Below are 14984 nucleotides of genomic sequence, written 5' to 3'. Positions count from 1 at the left end.
ATGGAATAACCCTTCTTAACATCCAGTTGACTATGTAGTAAATGTAAAGGGTTATTCCAAATTCTTGTCCTTATCTGAGATGTAGTGGAATTTCATCTTTACATGCATTATCCTTCTGTGATGTCGAGGTTCTAAAGTCACAGATACTGAGCCTTTGATATTACAGAATGTTCCACTGGAACTTGTTACTGAGAACAATTCCATGGTTATGAAGTCTCAAATTCAAGGTACACTCCTTGAACACTTCTTTGCATTAAAGTTTCCAACTCAGATGTAGAGTTCGCAAACATCTCCCATTATGGAAACATTTCCATATTCCCATATGACCATTGATTCTGGACAAGAATCATCTTAATAAAAAATGTGTCATTATGGTCCTTTCCAAATAATGTCATACTTCTAACTATCTACAAGCAACCAATCTTTGGTAAAACCTCAGAATGTTCTTAACAGTTTGTCTAATAACTATAGTCACATGAAATTCTAGTCCTTTTCACATAATGCTAAAAGCATTTGAAAACTAGAATAATCGAATATTATAGCATATATAATCGATCCTATATCGGAAGCATATTGGACTCGACTCAATATTACAAGGGTCCGATATCTGTTCAATTCCTTGATATAATATTTCTATATATAGAATATCCAATGTCGAAACAATTCAGCATACTACTCATATATGCCTTTGACTAAGTTTTATTAAACTATACATTCTAAACCTTTATATTTGTAACAAAGTATGAGTGCCCTTTCCCTTAAGTCCATTATAGTGAAACTTTTTTTGAACTTTGCAATTTGCAACATGCAATACCAGCATAACAATTATGCTCTCACTAGCTTTGACATGTACCCATAAATCAACTGGACTTCTAGAAATCAATACCCTTTGACTTTATCATCGAAGTGCATATTCCTATTTCATGATCCTTCGTCAAGCATCTAATTAGGATTCTTAAGCTTATGCACTTAATCTGGATAGTGTATATGTTCAAACTCTTTCAAGACGTGATAAACATATCTCCTGAAAGTTTAAACAATCCCTTGTCACTCCACACAATTCGAAATATGAAGAGGGATGCCGTAATCATATTGTGAATTTGAGAATGCAATTTACACAACCAAAATCCATATAGATCATATCTTCAAAATCTATTAGCAAAAATATTTCCTCATAACCTTATTCATGAATTATAGCAAAACCTTTTGCCATTTAGATTTCAAGGTGCATACGTTCCTTTCCATGTGAATCTTTAAATTCCAACCTATAGTCATAAGACAAGGTTTTAGACAAACCAAAATCATATTTAGTTCTCCTTCATGGACCGAACTTCGTTTAATCTAAATTTCTTGCCTTATGGCAGCTCAAAAGACTAACCAGTGCTTCCATGTTGTTAGCAACTCACCCATATTGATCGGTGTACTTTCACTGACCATCGTGCTTAGCCTTTTGGAGTTAAATGAAGAATATAGAACTCATAGGTGTTACCAACTCAACTGGAAGTGCACAGAAATTAGAATGTGTCAATAAACACAACATGTTATCAACCTCAGGTCGTGTCCTCGTGATAACTAAAAGGATCATTGTCGATTGACTCTTGAAACTTTCAAGATCAATAGGACTCCCACTGACTTCTTGACATATAATTTTTCTCTGAAGAAACATTCATTGACGAGCTAAAACCAATATTCAAAAGTTCGTGCGGATTTCCGACAAGAAAACACTTCATAGAATACATCTCGGTTTATCTTTTGTTTCTTGATCAACGAAAACATGAAAACTCCGATTCTAAATGTACTAGAGTAAGGAAATCATTCTTTACTCCACATATTACGAGGTGTTATCATCCTTCTTAGTTTGGAATGAATTTCAAGAAACAGTTCATAGTTACTAGAGCATAGCTCTAAAACTAGATTTGGAATGAATCATGACTCATCTATGATCGAACCATTTTAACAATGTTCGATTCCTCTTCTTAGTCATACAATTGCACTAAGATGTTATTGGAGGATTAATTATGATACAATTCCACAATTACTAAGATGATCATAAAACATGATAGTAAGGCACTCTCCTTTCTTTTCAGATTAGAGAAATCTTTTATCTTTCTGCCTAAAAGATTTTTCCATTCGTTCTGCTACTCATGAACTTTTCAAAAGTATTAGAATTCTGTTTAATCTTATAAACAAAACCATATTTACTAAAACATCAGCAAATCATGACGAATAGAGTTATCGTCCCTTGTGGTGGATCTGAAGAGTTCATATCAATATGTACTAGATCCATTAGTCCTTCACTTGCCTCACATGAGTGTGTGAACAATGAATTAAGTCATAATTTTCCAATGAACAAGATTCTCATATATTATACAATTCGACTTGTACAACACCAAGTATCTATCCAGTTGGTGATGAGATTTCTCTTCACTTGGTCAATTATGACAATACCACAAGTGATATCATAAGAATCAAATCCACAATTAATATTGCTATTATTAGAAACGTAACCAACACTTTCATTAATGCCATTGCAAGGAAATAAGATAAGGCAACTGAGTAAACCAAAACTTCACTTTTATTGAAATAAATGAAAATTTGAAACTTGGCCTTACAATGCATGAAATGAAAACTATATTTCTAAACATCTTTGAAAAGAGTAATAGCAATCTATTAAATTATCCTAACTCCCTAGTAGTAGCTCCAAATTCTGACCATCGAACCATGTGACCAACGTCCATTTCCCAGAATCAGATTTAGCTCACTACGCTTAAGCTTCCTTTTTTCTTTTAGATCCTGTAATACCATCACAATGTGATCATCACATTATGTATTAAGAGTCTAAGAATAAGAACTTATGGAGTTATATAATGGATGTACCTAAAGTAGATTCACACAACTTGACTTTACTATCTTTAAGATCTTTCAGGTAGTTTGGGCAGCTTCGCTTCCAATGTCCCTTAATTTGGCATTAGAAACAAATGGACTCATTGGGGTCAACATGTGGAATGATCTCAGAACGAGTCTTTCTCTTTACCATACGATCAAACGGTTTGACCTTGGTTGATCCCTTTCGATTGGGAAGAGAAATATCTTATTGATCACAAATGTTACCATTGTCAATGTCCATGGAAACCTTATGATTAGACCTCATAAGCATTTCTACTTTAGTTGTGTTCTTAAGCATTTTTGCTTCAGCAACCATCAACATATGGGTCAGATCAATTATGGTTACATCAAGATTCCTCATATAAAAGTTCTTAACGAACTGACCATATGACTCAGGAAGAGAAAGAAGAACCAGGTCATTAGCTTGCTTCTTTGGGAATATGACACCCATTCTCTCCAATTTGTCAATGTGCGATTTCATTTTTATAACATGCGCACACACAGAATTTCCATGTTTTTGTTTACATGCCAAAAGGGCTTGAGTTGTTTCATATCTTTTAACTCGTGGCATTGGGAGAGTCACAGGAGGAGGAGGTAGACGATTTGAAGAAGGACGATGTCCAATTCCACCATTAGCCAAAGAAGGGAAGACATTTTCACCTTGATCAGAATGTGGAAGACCATCTCCAGATGATTGAGGAAAAACATTTCCCAAAGAACGAGGAAGACCATCATTGTCTTGATTTGACATCTAATATTAGGAGAAGGGAGAATTCAAGTTAGTTGATTTTAATACTTAATTATTAACCCAAAATTTAAATTAAGGCTACAATCCATATTTTCGATTCATTGAATCTTATCAATGACATGTTTAATCTCGGATTATGCTCTCACCTTTTGTGACTGGGATGTCGAGGATCACAAACGAAATGTGAATAACCATGGAAACCCGCTTGACAACCTTGAGGTCATTTATCATCTCAAATTGATGTGCCGATAAACCACACATGCTCCATCAATAATGATAATTTTCTATTTGTCCATCACTCAACTTTATAGTCCCAAATTAGGGTGTCGGTTAACAACACACGCTCCACTAACGACATATAAAGAGTGATGTGCGTTTTCATGGATTAGCATACAATTGACATTTTTCCTAAAGTATCTAGAATGGGATTTTAAAGTGAGTTCTAGTACTTTATAGTATCATACTTTTAATGATGTTATTTCCTATCAAATCCGTTCGACTAACGACCATCCACCATACAAGGGAGCGGTGGGTGAGAGTGGACACCCAATGACGGTCATTTTATAGGCCGTTCCATATACCCCCCCCCCCCCCCTTAGAGTATGGCTTGGTGAATGAGCCCTACTAATGATTTGACTGGCTTGTCTTATACATATAATATATTAAACTTTTAATCATATATAGTATAAGGTGTATTTTAAAACTTTTCAAAATACTAGGATTTAAAATTAATTTTCGAATAAAACTTTTAATAATTAATTAATTTTAAACAATTAATGATTTACCAATTATATTTTAATTTAAATCATTAAGGATTTAAATAATTATCTTCAGTTAAACAATTAATAAAATAATTCAAATTTAGTCCTAATCCAATAACCCTTCTAATTTTCGAAAATAAAGAGATTAGGGTTACTAGATTTTAATTATCCAAATTTTAAGGCATTTAAAACTATAATTAAAGAAACTAGAAACCCTAAGGGAAACCCTAGCAATTTCAAAAATAGGGGTCGAGGCTAGGGTCTCAAGAACCCTAAGTCTTTTGCGAAAATTTAAGGCCATTAGGGTTTAATTTCCATAAACCCTAATTTGATCAACTCACTATTATGCACAATCAATTAGAAAATCAATTAGAAAACTAATGCTCTGATACCACTGTTGAGTTTTCTAGTTTATAAAAAAAAAATCATATGGCAGAAAAACAATTAAACCCTTAAGCTCACATGCAACCTAGAAAGGATCTATGTTTTCTTTATTGATAGCAATAACCTATGAACATGAAGAAAACCCTAAAGAGAGACTATTAAAAAGGAAATTAACATAAAGATTAGGGTTACATATCTTTTGATTATTATAACAAATAATCAAATCATCTTGAAGCTCCTTAGAAAGCAAGCACCAAAAGCTTGGATGCCTCTAATGACTCACACTCAAACCCTAGAACTAAAAGACCATTGATGAGAGAGGATGAGAGAAAAAATTTGTTCCTATGGCTTATGGGAAGTGCATGAACGGAATTAAGGCCATGAGGGGTCATATTTATAGTTTAGGTAACATAAGGACCAAACAAGATTTGAATGAATTTTAATCTCAGTTCAAATCATTTCTTTATATGCATCCAAGAGGCTCCTGGAAACCCCAAGGAGGCTCCCAAAACCATTCACCCCGTGGATAGTTCCAGAATTGCTTCTTTTGTTCAACTATTGAATAATTATAATTCATCCCTTGCACCTTTAGTTAATTCTAATTAATCCCAAATTAATTCCAGATTAATTCTGATTAATAACTAATCAATTCTAATTGATTTCATATCAATTTATTAACCATATAAATTAACAAATCAATTATTTTAACAATTGATCTCATATTAATTTATTAATCACATAATAAATTAACAAACCAACTGTCTATTTCCAATTAATATATTAATCATATAATATATTAACAAATCATTTCCTTATAATTTCAACTATTTTATTAATCATATAATAATGTAATAAATCATTCTCTCTCTATAAATGTTATTCTAATCAAGCTCTAGTTATAAGGGCAATTCAAAAAGGACTTTGTTTCTAATTATAAGAATATATTAATTTAGTTACTGACGTAGACATATTAATCCAACAAAAACTTCATACATACATGTGCAAAACCAATCTGCACAATCAAGTGCAGTCCTCTCGGATACTTTCAAATACTCATCGAATGTATCAAAGATTATACCGTATCCCAAATATCTAAGTGCAACTGCACATTTTTGTATACTACTAAAACTCATTATTCCTCTAACATCGTTTTTTTTTAAATAATCATAACGAACCTCTAAATCACTACTAATACGTAAAAATACAACCTTATTTAGATGGAAACGACGCTTGAACGAGTCATCATTATAAAGACATTTAGCGGCAAAGTAATCACGTACCAATAAGTCATGTGCGGCTTGACAATCTCGATTGACAACCGCTCTTGAATGTGAAACATAAGAGCTTTTTTTCATTGTGTATGTGTTGCACAACATTAAAGAACGTCGAGATGAATTCTCTGTCGTCATCCGAATCGAAATTCTTAAATAAATCCATAAATATGTGTTTTAAGAGAGTGTAAAAGAGATGAACAATTTGGGTGTAAAGGTTTATGTAAATTGTTATGTTTATATATTAAAAAAATTAAAATTAAAATTTTGATACTTAAACGGCTACAAAACGAAAAATGAAGCTCATTGGTCATCCTCGCTCGTTCTAGCTAACACGAACCACCACGACCACAAGCCACAACGAAACACCCTGGTGTGGTGTGCATGGTTGTCGTTCTTGGCCAGCTAGACCAGGGATGCCTTGGTCGTCGGTATTCCGGAAGGCATTATAAGCTGCTATCTTGCCAAATTAACCACGCAAATGAAAGATACTGTTCGTTTCAACCCACTACCCGCCAAAAAAAAAAAAAAACCGAGGTCCCACACAGCAAAAGATACATGGCCATTAGCCGCGCTCCTTACCCTCGCTAGTTTGTAGTCTCTACTCATTTCTTGACTGAACATGTCGCCGTTGGTATCGATCTCCGGTGGCGGACGACTTCCGATTTTACTTACCACACCCACAATAGCCACGACTTCTTTCCGACGCTTTTCAACTTCATTTGCTTCTCTGGCATCACCACAATCTCCATCACCTCCCCCGCAACCCAAGTCACAGGCAAACATCTCTTCCTCTAAAACACCTTTTGCCGTCGATTCGTCTTCCAAAGCTTCTGATAACAACTTGAATTACGCGCTCGCAAACCCTAACGGAAGTAATCCTGCTTTGCAGTCTGTGAGGTCAACAGAGTCTAACATTGAAAAGGTATCTCTTTTATGCTGACTTAACTTTTTTATATCAGGGTGTCAGTGAGATTTGGAGAAATATGATGATTTGTGTATGTATTCGTTGGTTAACGGTGATATGTGTGTTCGTTTGTATTATGTATGTGCTCCAGAAGCCCTATTTTATGACGAACTTCGAAATTGTATTGGTAGGGATCTCATAGACATGCGATTGAGACTCTGTAATCCTGTTATTATTTCGATTTTCCAATTATTTTATTCATACCGATGAAAATCGTGGAAGAAAGTAAAAAAGAAGATTGAGATATTCCTTAATGGAGGACGCTTCAGATCAAATGGAAATTTGTGTCGTGATTTCACTTCTCGTTTCTTTGTACAATTGTAATGTAGGGATATTTTTGTCAAACTGAGTGAAATAGTTGAGACATTTCTAAATATGTTATGTTGAAGATGATAACTACTTACATTCTTTTGTTTCCCTATCTGTTATTTGGCAGGTGATATTTGACTTCAGGTTTTTGGCACTTTTGGCTGTTGCAGGCTCTTTAGCTGGATCCTTATTATGCTTCCTAAATGTAATCATCCTTAAACTCACTTGTGTATATATTTATATTTTTTTTTCTTGATATGATAGAGTAAATAGGTGATGCTTTGCTGACATCATTAATTTTTCCTAGGGTTGTGTTTATATTGTTGATGCATATAAAGTCTACTGGACAAGCTGTTCGAAAGGAGTTCATACAGGAAAGATGGTGTTGCGTTTAGTTGAAGCGATAGGTTAGTTTCTCACATTTTTACTTTACTATTTTTTTTCTATTAGTAAATTTATTTAATAATATATTATTCTTTTTTTTTTAAATCTGGATGCAGATGTTTATCTAGCTGGCACAGTGATGCTAATATTTGCAATGGGTTTGTATGGATTATTCATTAGTAATGCACCTGGTAATGTAGCACCAGCAGATGATCGTGCTCTCAAGGGCTCCACCTTGTTTGGGATGTTTGCTTTGAGGGTAAGCCTTAAAATATCAACATACTTTCATTTATTTGTTTATTATATCATCCAATAGTAAAATGCTATAGTAAACAAATAGATAAAAATATGTTGTTGTTTACGCATTTAGCCACATATAGATATATAGATAGATAGATATAGATATTGATATCAGTCACAGTCACAGTCCTACCTGTTATGTTATGTTATGTTATGTTATGTTATGTTATGTTATGTTATGTCATGCATGTTTAATGGAATTTGATTGACTTTTAGGAGCGACCAAAATGGATGAAGATAAGTTCGCTTGATGAATTAAAGACAAAAGTGGGACATGTCATTGTAATGATTCTTCTAGTAAAAATGTTTGAGAGGAGCAAAATGGTGACCATAGCAACTGGTTTAGATCTTTTAAGCTACTCGGTTTGTATATTCCTATCATCGGCTTCTTTGTATATTCTTCACAATCTTCACAAAGATGAACCTATATAATTAAATTAGTACAAATGGAATGACAAATATGTTGATAGAACGATTCACGTGTATTGTGACTTGGAGTTATAGTTTAGCTAAAAGGAAATTATATTATGCATTACTTGTAAAATTTTTATCTTCGATGAAGTCTTGCTTCTTGTATATTTGGGTCTAATCAGTAATCAGCTACACTTGGTTAATGATGTTTTTTATTTTTTGAGAAAATGACAAATCACATTTGGGAAACTGAAAAGAAAAATAAATGAGGACAAATTTATAAAAAGTTGTGTTATGTTGCTCTTCTTGTATATTTGGGTCTAATCAGCAAAACATCATTTTGTTAAAATCTGAAACAAAGTGCTAAAAATTAATCTACTACCTATTATACATACTCATTTTAACGGACACAAATTACAAAGCTACCATATTTTGTTTAATTTACTGTTTATTTTGTCAATTTTATGGTTTGATTATATATTTTATTTTCATTGAAGGCCGATTGTTTTGAAAAAAAAAAAAAAAAAAACACTTTAGTCTTGACTACAATAAGGGGTCGTTTGATAGTTACTAACTGAATTAGAACTGACTAGGTTAGAAGCTGACTGGGTTGGAAGTTCTGATTGAGTTAACTTCCTACTGAAATTTGTTGTTTGATTTATCATCTAACTGACTGTCCAAAATGACTATATTACCCTCAAACAACATATCTTTTAAAACAACTCAAACAACATTTTTTATAAAAACATTCCACCCTCCTTATTTCTCCAAGGTTAAACATATCTTTTAAAACATAACAAAGCATACCAACAAACATACACACAAACCATTCATCTGTTTTTATGTGGAAGTATCAAATATATATATTTTTTTTAAGAAATTCATAGCATATAAAACTCATCATTCTCTGTTCTTGCATTCTGTTTTTACACATATATACACACATTTTTCGCATAAACATAAATATATAGCCTAATTCAATGAAATTCTTCTTCATATAAAACTATCCAATTTAAAAGTCTATTTGAATTATTTGTGGTTGGAACTTGGCTAATTGTACACTTGTTTTGTGAGAAATATCAAACCTAGTTTTACAATTTGGTGTAAATTATGTTCTATTGTAATGTCTTCTTTTTCTGTGTCTTATCTTTTGTTAAAAAATTGGGTATATTGACTACATTGTTATACATGGAATCATTTTGAAGATCAAATAACAACATTTGAACAAATAAAGCAAAATATAAACTTCCAAACTACACAACAACTACAAAATATTTTTAATACTCTTATCTTTGTCCCACCTTTTTCTAGTAGGATAAAAAAAATTGTAAATTTGTCTAATCAACATTAGTTTCAATCCAATGCATTTGAGGTCATGCATGCTTAAACATTTTCATGCTAAGCCAGTACAAGTATACAACAAACACAAGCACAGGAAGTTTCAAAGGCACCAAGAAGCAATAATACCTGTTGAAAATAAGAAACAAGTTTACAATGTTAGACTCCATCATAATCATGTAAATGGGAGTATAACATTAGAGAAAATTATCAAAACTTTTTCATTTACAAAATACTACTACTACTACTACTACTACTACTACTACTAATAATAATAATAATAATAATAATAATAATAATAATAATAATCAAATGTCATACCTGTCATTTTGTATTGCAACGATAATAGCATTATTGGAACGAGGGAGTAGTTTTGATATAACTGCAGTATAAAGGAAACCACCAAAGAAAGTGGACTCAGAATCGTTTTGCAGAATTGTTTTGCAGAGATAGAGAGGAGTTGAGATAAGAAACTAACAGGGAAGGGGGCGACGCAGGAAAAAAAAGGACAACAACAACAATAACAGTAGAAAATCGAGAAAAAAAAGCAAATAACATCACATTAAGCACAAATCGAGCAAAGCAAGTGCACATCAACAACAAAAGGAACAAAAGAAGGACAACGAAGTAGGAAATCACAGAAAAAAATCGAAATTTTCAGCAAGAATCGAACAACAAAAAATGAGAAAAAGGCAAGGAAAACTAACCTGGTCAGCAAGCGTCTCTAGTTGAGTGGTCGGAGGAAGAAAGCAGTCGGCGAGCAGCAGATCGGGGTTGGGAGGAACGACGTTGCTGCCTTTTTTTTTGTGGAGGTTGTCACAAAGCGTAGGGTGAAATCGGAAATAGCAAGGCAACGAACGTTTTTGTCCCAATCCATCAATTGAAAGTGAAGGACCGAATCAGTCCTTTTTCTTGGACCGAGTCCACAGCATGGACCGAGTCCTTGATTTTAAAACGAAATCAAACATGTTGATTGATCTTTTTTGGACCGGGTCCTTTATTACCAGTTTAGTAGGTTACCAATACATTTTAACGAATTTCCTTTTCTAACTGAACCACAATAACAATTTTTTTTATTAATGCGATAGTCTTTTTGTTAGACTTTGTTTTTGAAATTAGAAAAAATTGTTAAAAGTGGTACACAATTGAATTGTCCGGATTCCGGAAATAGAATATACAAAATTTTCATTAAAATAACCTGCTAAATTGCTAATATAAGTTCATGTTCGTAATATTTTTGGATTATTGTTAAAAAAATTATTATTTTGTTATAGCTTCTGGAGAAGTTTCAATTTTTGTTTTTTGATATAAAAAAAAGTCTTGGTTATTAAATATTTTGCTCAAATTAACAGAATAGTCTTTATTAGATGAACTTTTTTTGTTAAAATTGGATAAACTGTTTTATTAAAAAAATAAAAATTAAAGTTTCTCCATAAGCTATAAGCTATGACAACATAATAAATCTTTCTTAACACTAATATTTTTTTTTCTAAAATAGATAAGAAATTAAAAATAATAAAATACAATGATTAAACTAAAAAAAGGAAAAATATTATGTTTTTATGTAGTTCGCCTTTTAATAAATAACTTCATAAAATGCGAAAAGTATTATAAAAATATACTGTAACATACAATTATCGGAAAATACGATTCTATTTCCGGAATCCGGACAATTCCATTGTGCACCACGCGAGAGAATACGACCGTTCCTTTCAAACTGCTACCCGCCACAAAAACCCAAGCCCCACCCTCCAGAAGATACATAGCCGCCATTACCCTTCCCTCGCTCACCTCAATCTCTACACACACTTCTCTCCCGGAAAATGTCGCCACTGGTATCCATTTCCGGTGGAGGACCATTTCCGATACTTCTTTCCACCAAATCCACTTCCCATTTCCGACGTTTTTCCACTTCATTTGCTTCTCTGGTCCCACCACACTCTCCACCACCTCCGCCACAACCAAAGTCAAAGTCAATCCCGTCTTCCTCCAAAAAGCCTACTGTCGTCGATCCGTCTTCCAAAGTGTCAGATAACAGCTTCAATTACACGATTGCAAACCCTAACGGAAGTAATCCAGCTTTGCAGTCCGTGAGATCTACCGAGTCTAACATTGAAAGGGTACGTTTTTCGTTCTACGACCTAATTTTGTTCATATTATATTAGGTTTTCAGTGAGATTTGGGGAAATATGATTATTTGATTAGGTATATGTGGTTGATGTTGCTATGTGTGTCCGTTTGTATTCTGTATGTGCTCCAACGTTGAAATTTTATCATAAGGATCTCATAAAGATCCGATAGAGATTCTGTAAGCTGTTAGCAGTTCGTTTTTTTGGTTCTTTAATCCATTACAGCTTATTTCTCCCACTCAATCAGCATCGATCAACAATTTTAATGAGCTTGTCCTGTTTTCCAAATGTTAGAACAATTCTCTTGACTACAGTTTGCTGTTTGCTTAATGCTCATCTCCAGAACAGAAGTCATTTAAAATGAAGCAGCTTAACCTGCTACTTATTGTTATTTTGATGGAATTATCTATAATGAATGACCATGGATTCTCTTGCAGTCTTCTAATACATCCATTTGTTTCCATGTCTGCTACTGAACAGATGATATTTGACTTCCGGTTTTTGGCACTTCTGGCTGTTGCAGGTTCATTAGCTGGCTCCTTGCTATGCTTTCTTGATGTAATAATTCTCTATACACTCATTTATTTTAGTAAATTTATCTGTAATTCTGTTTTCTGTGTTTCTATTGTTATGTTTGGATGAATCAAAGTGATCCTGACTTTTTGGATATTTCTAGGGTTGTGTTTATGTTGCTGATGCATATAAAATCTACTGGACAAGCTGCTTGAAAGGATCTCTTTCAGGAAAAATGGTGATGCGTTTGGTTGAAGCAATAGGTGAGTTTACTAGCTTCTACATTTTGTCCCCATAGAATTTCGAAAAGCAAAAAACAGTAACTATTTAAGTTTAATCTGTATTATTTTCAAGTAAAGGTATTTAAAAAATTGCTTATATTTTTAAAATCTGAATGCAGATGTTTATCTTGCTGGGACAGTTATGCTGATATTTGCAGTGGGTTTGTACGGATTATTCATCAGTAATGCACCAGATAGTATAGCACCAGAAGATGATCGTGCTATAAAGGGTTCTTCCCTATTTGGGATGTTTGCTTTGAGAGTAAATTCTTTTTTAGCACTTTTTACTTTACATTATAGCATGCTTTTTTACAGTGTTTGACCTGCATTGGACTTGGAATGGGACCATAACTGATGTCAATGAGACAAAAATTGCAATATTTTTTTTCATCAAAAACTGGGACACCATGTGATAGAACAGACTGTACTGTGTTTGACACTGATTCCAATGCCAATGGGACAAAAAGATGTACCAAAAGGTTGTCATGTCGGATGTAACAAACACAACCTAAATAGTTTATTTGTGTAAAAGATGTGGGGATGGATAATTAATTAATTAATTTGATTGGATTGAAGGAGCGACCTAAATGGATGAAGATAAGTTCGCTTGATGAATTGAAGACAAAAGTTGGTCATGTAATTGTTATGATTCTTCTAGTAAAGATGTTTGAGAAGAGCAAAATGGTGACAATTTCGACTGGTTTGGACTTGTTAAGCTACTCCGTTTGTATATTCCTGTCATCTGCTTCTTTGTATATTCTTCACAATCTTCATAAAGATGAACATAAATAACAAACTTTATTATAATCACTCAAATGTCTTATCACTTAAAGTTATAATTTTGATAATGAGAACGGGGAGAGAATTTACGTTTTCCATGCATAATTAGATGGGACAAAATATTGCAATTTTGTATCCTATAAACATTGAAAAGTTGAAATTAGTTTTTAAATAGAAATTAGTTATTACATTATCTGTGTTTATTTATTAAACTATTTTATTACGTTTTAGTTTATTAAAGTATTTATGTTTAAAAATACTGAATTTGTACATTCAGAAATTTGATAATTTGAATCAAACTATTTAATATATTTCGTTTTTTTTAATGACATACCCAAAACGGAAAGACATGTAGGATAGAACTTGGGGCAACTTTATTTATAACGCTTAAATCTAAGGTGATAAAAGCGTTAGGTCAATTTAATGTCTAAACTATTTAAATACTCGATAAAAGTTAAATTTATGTGTTTTTATATTAACTTATCATATACATTGAGAAGTATTTATTAAAGAAATTATTACTTATATAGTTATGTTTATATTTTAATGAATATTTATTAATCATAGAGGATTAAGACATTTGTAAGTAGTTGTCATGTGCATACTAAATTTGAAAACGTAGCGACGATCTTACACCGATGTGGATCGTTAGGATTAGGGTTAGGATTTGCAGAAATTATATTTTGAAATTTAAACCGATCAATCCATTCAAATCGACTGAAGTACATCAGATTTAGAGTTACAATTTGATTGAATAGGTTCCATAATTTCAATATCCAAATAGGATATGTTGGTTAATGGACGACATTTTAAACTGATCCAGTCCAGTTATCATTCAATTCAATATCTTTATTTTTTATCTTTATTTTTATCTTTACTTTACCTAATAAAAGAGTATTTTATCTTTACTTCTTTATCTTTATCTAATAAAAAAGTTGTTGGGTGGACACGTGTCATTCTGTTGTTCACTCTAATTATTTTTCCGCTACAAATATAATCATTTATTGTTAAACTAGGTGTAAGACTCATGTATTACATGAGTTAATTAAAAAAAATTAAATATAAAAGTCTAAATATTTAAAAACTTCAGATTTATAAGAAAATAAGAAAAATAAGAAAAATAATGAATTATTAAAATTGATTTTTTATCTTTTAAATTTAAATAAATAGACAAAATAAACTAAAGAGCTTTAATTTGGTTATTTTTAGATAAGAAGATAAATTCATTAATGAAATTGATATTCATTTATTACTACATTTATTATAATTATTACATAAAAGTATTATGTAGAATTTATTAAAATAGAAAAAACTCATAAAATGACATGTGGAAAATAAACTAATTCAAACTAACCACAAAATGACATTTGGCAAATTGAATTAGAGTTAGAGTATGACATGTGGCAAAAAAAACATTCATTTATTATAGTAGATTCAATTTTCATCATGATATCAATTATGAATCATATCCAAAAATAAAAATATGTGTTATGTAAATCAATCTCATTATAAATTGAGATTA

At 32.2% G+C, this 14984-nt stretch overlaps 2 protein-coding genes across 2 annotated transcripts; both read left to right on the top strand.

The window, feature by feature from the left end:
* Positions 1-6577: 6577 nt before the first annotated feature.
* LOC145164804 (uncharacterized) lies at positions 6578-8545 on the top strand. Its single transcript, XM_079083480.1, has 5 exons — positions 6578-6975; positions 7454-7531; positions 7634-7733; positions 7827-7969; positions 8227-8545. The coding sequence occupies exons 1-5, from the start codon at positions 6673-6675 to the stop codon at positions 8440-8442; spliced, it is 840 nt and encodes a 279-aa protein (XP_078939606.1). The 5' UTR covers positions 6578-6672; the 3' UTR covers positions 8443-8545.
* Positions 8546-11475: 2930 nt separating this feature from the next.
* Positions 11476-13492, top strand: LOC145164797 (uncharacterized). Its single transcript, XM_079083478.1, has 5 exons — positions 11476-11879; positions 12369-12446; positions 12565-12664; positions 12802-12944; positions 13259-13492. Exons 1-5 carry the CDS (start codon positions 11583-11585, stop codon positions 13472-13474), a joined length of 834 nt encoding a protein of 277 aa, XP_078939604.1. The 5' UTR covers positions 11476-11582; the 3' UTR covers positions 13475-13492.
* Positions 13493-14984: the final 1492 nt, after the last annotated feature.

Source organism: Lactuca virosa, chromosome 1, assembly GCF_052849685.1.
Source record: "Lactuca virosa cultivar CGN04683 chromosome 1, Lactuca_virosa_CGN04683_v6, whole genome shotgun sequence".
In the NCBI taxonomy this organism is placed as follows: Eukaryota; Viridiplantae; Streptophyta; class Magnoliopsida; order Asterales; family Asteraceae; genus Lactuca; species Lactuca virosa.
Note: the sequence above shows the minus strand (reverse complement) of the source record. Positions and strands in the feature narration are given on the sequence as shown.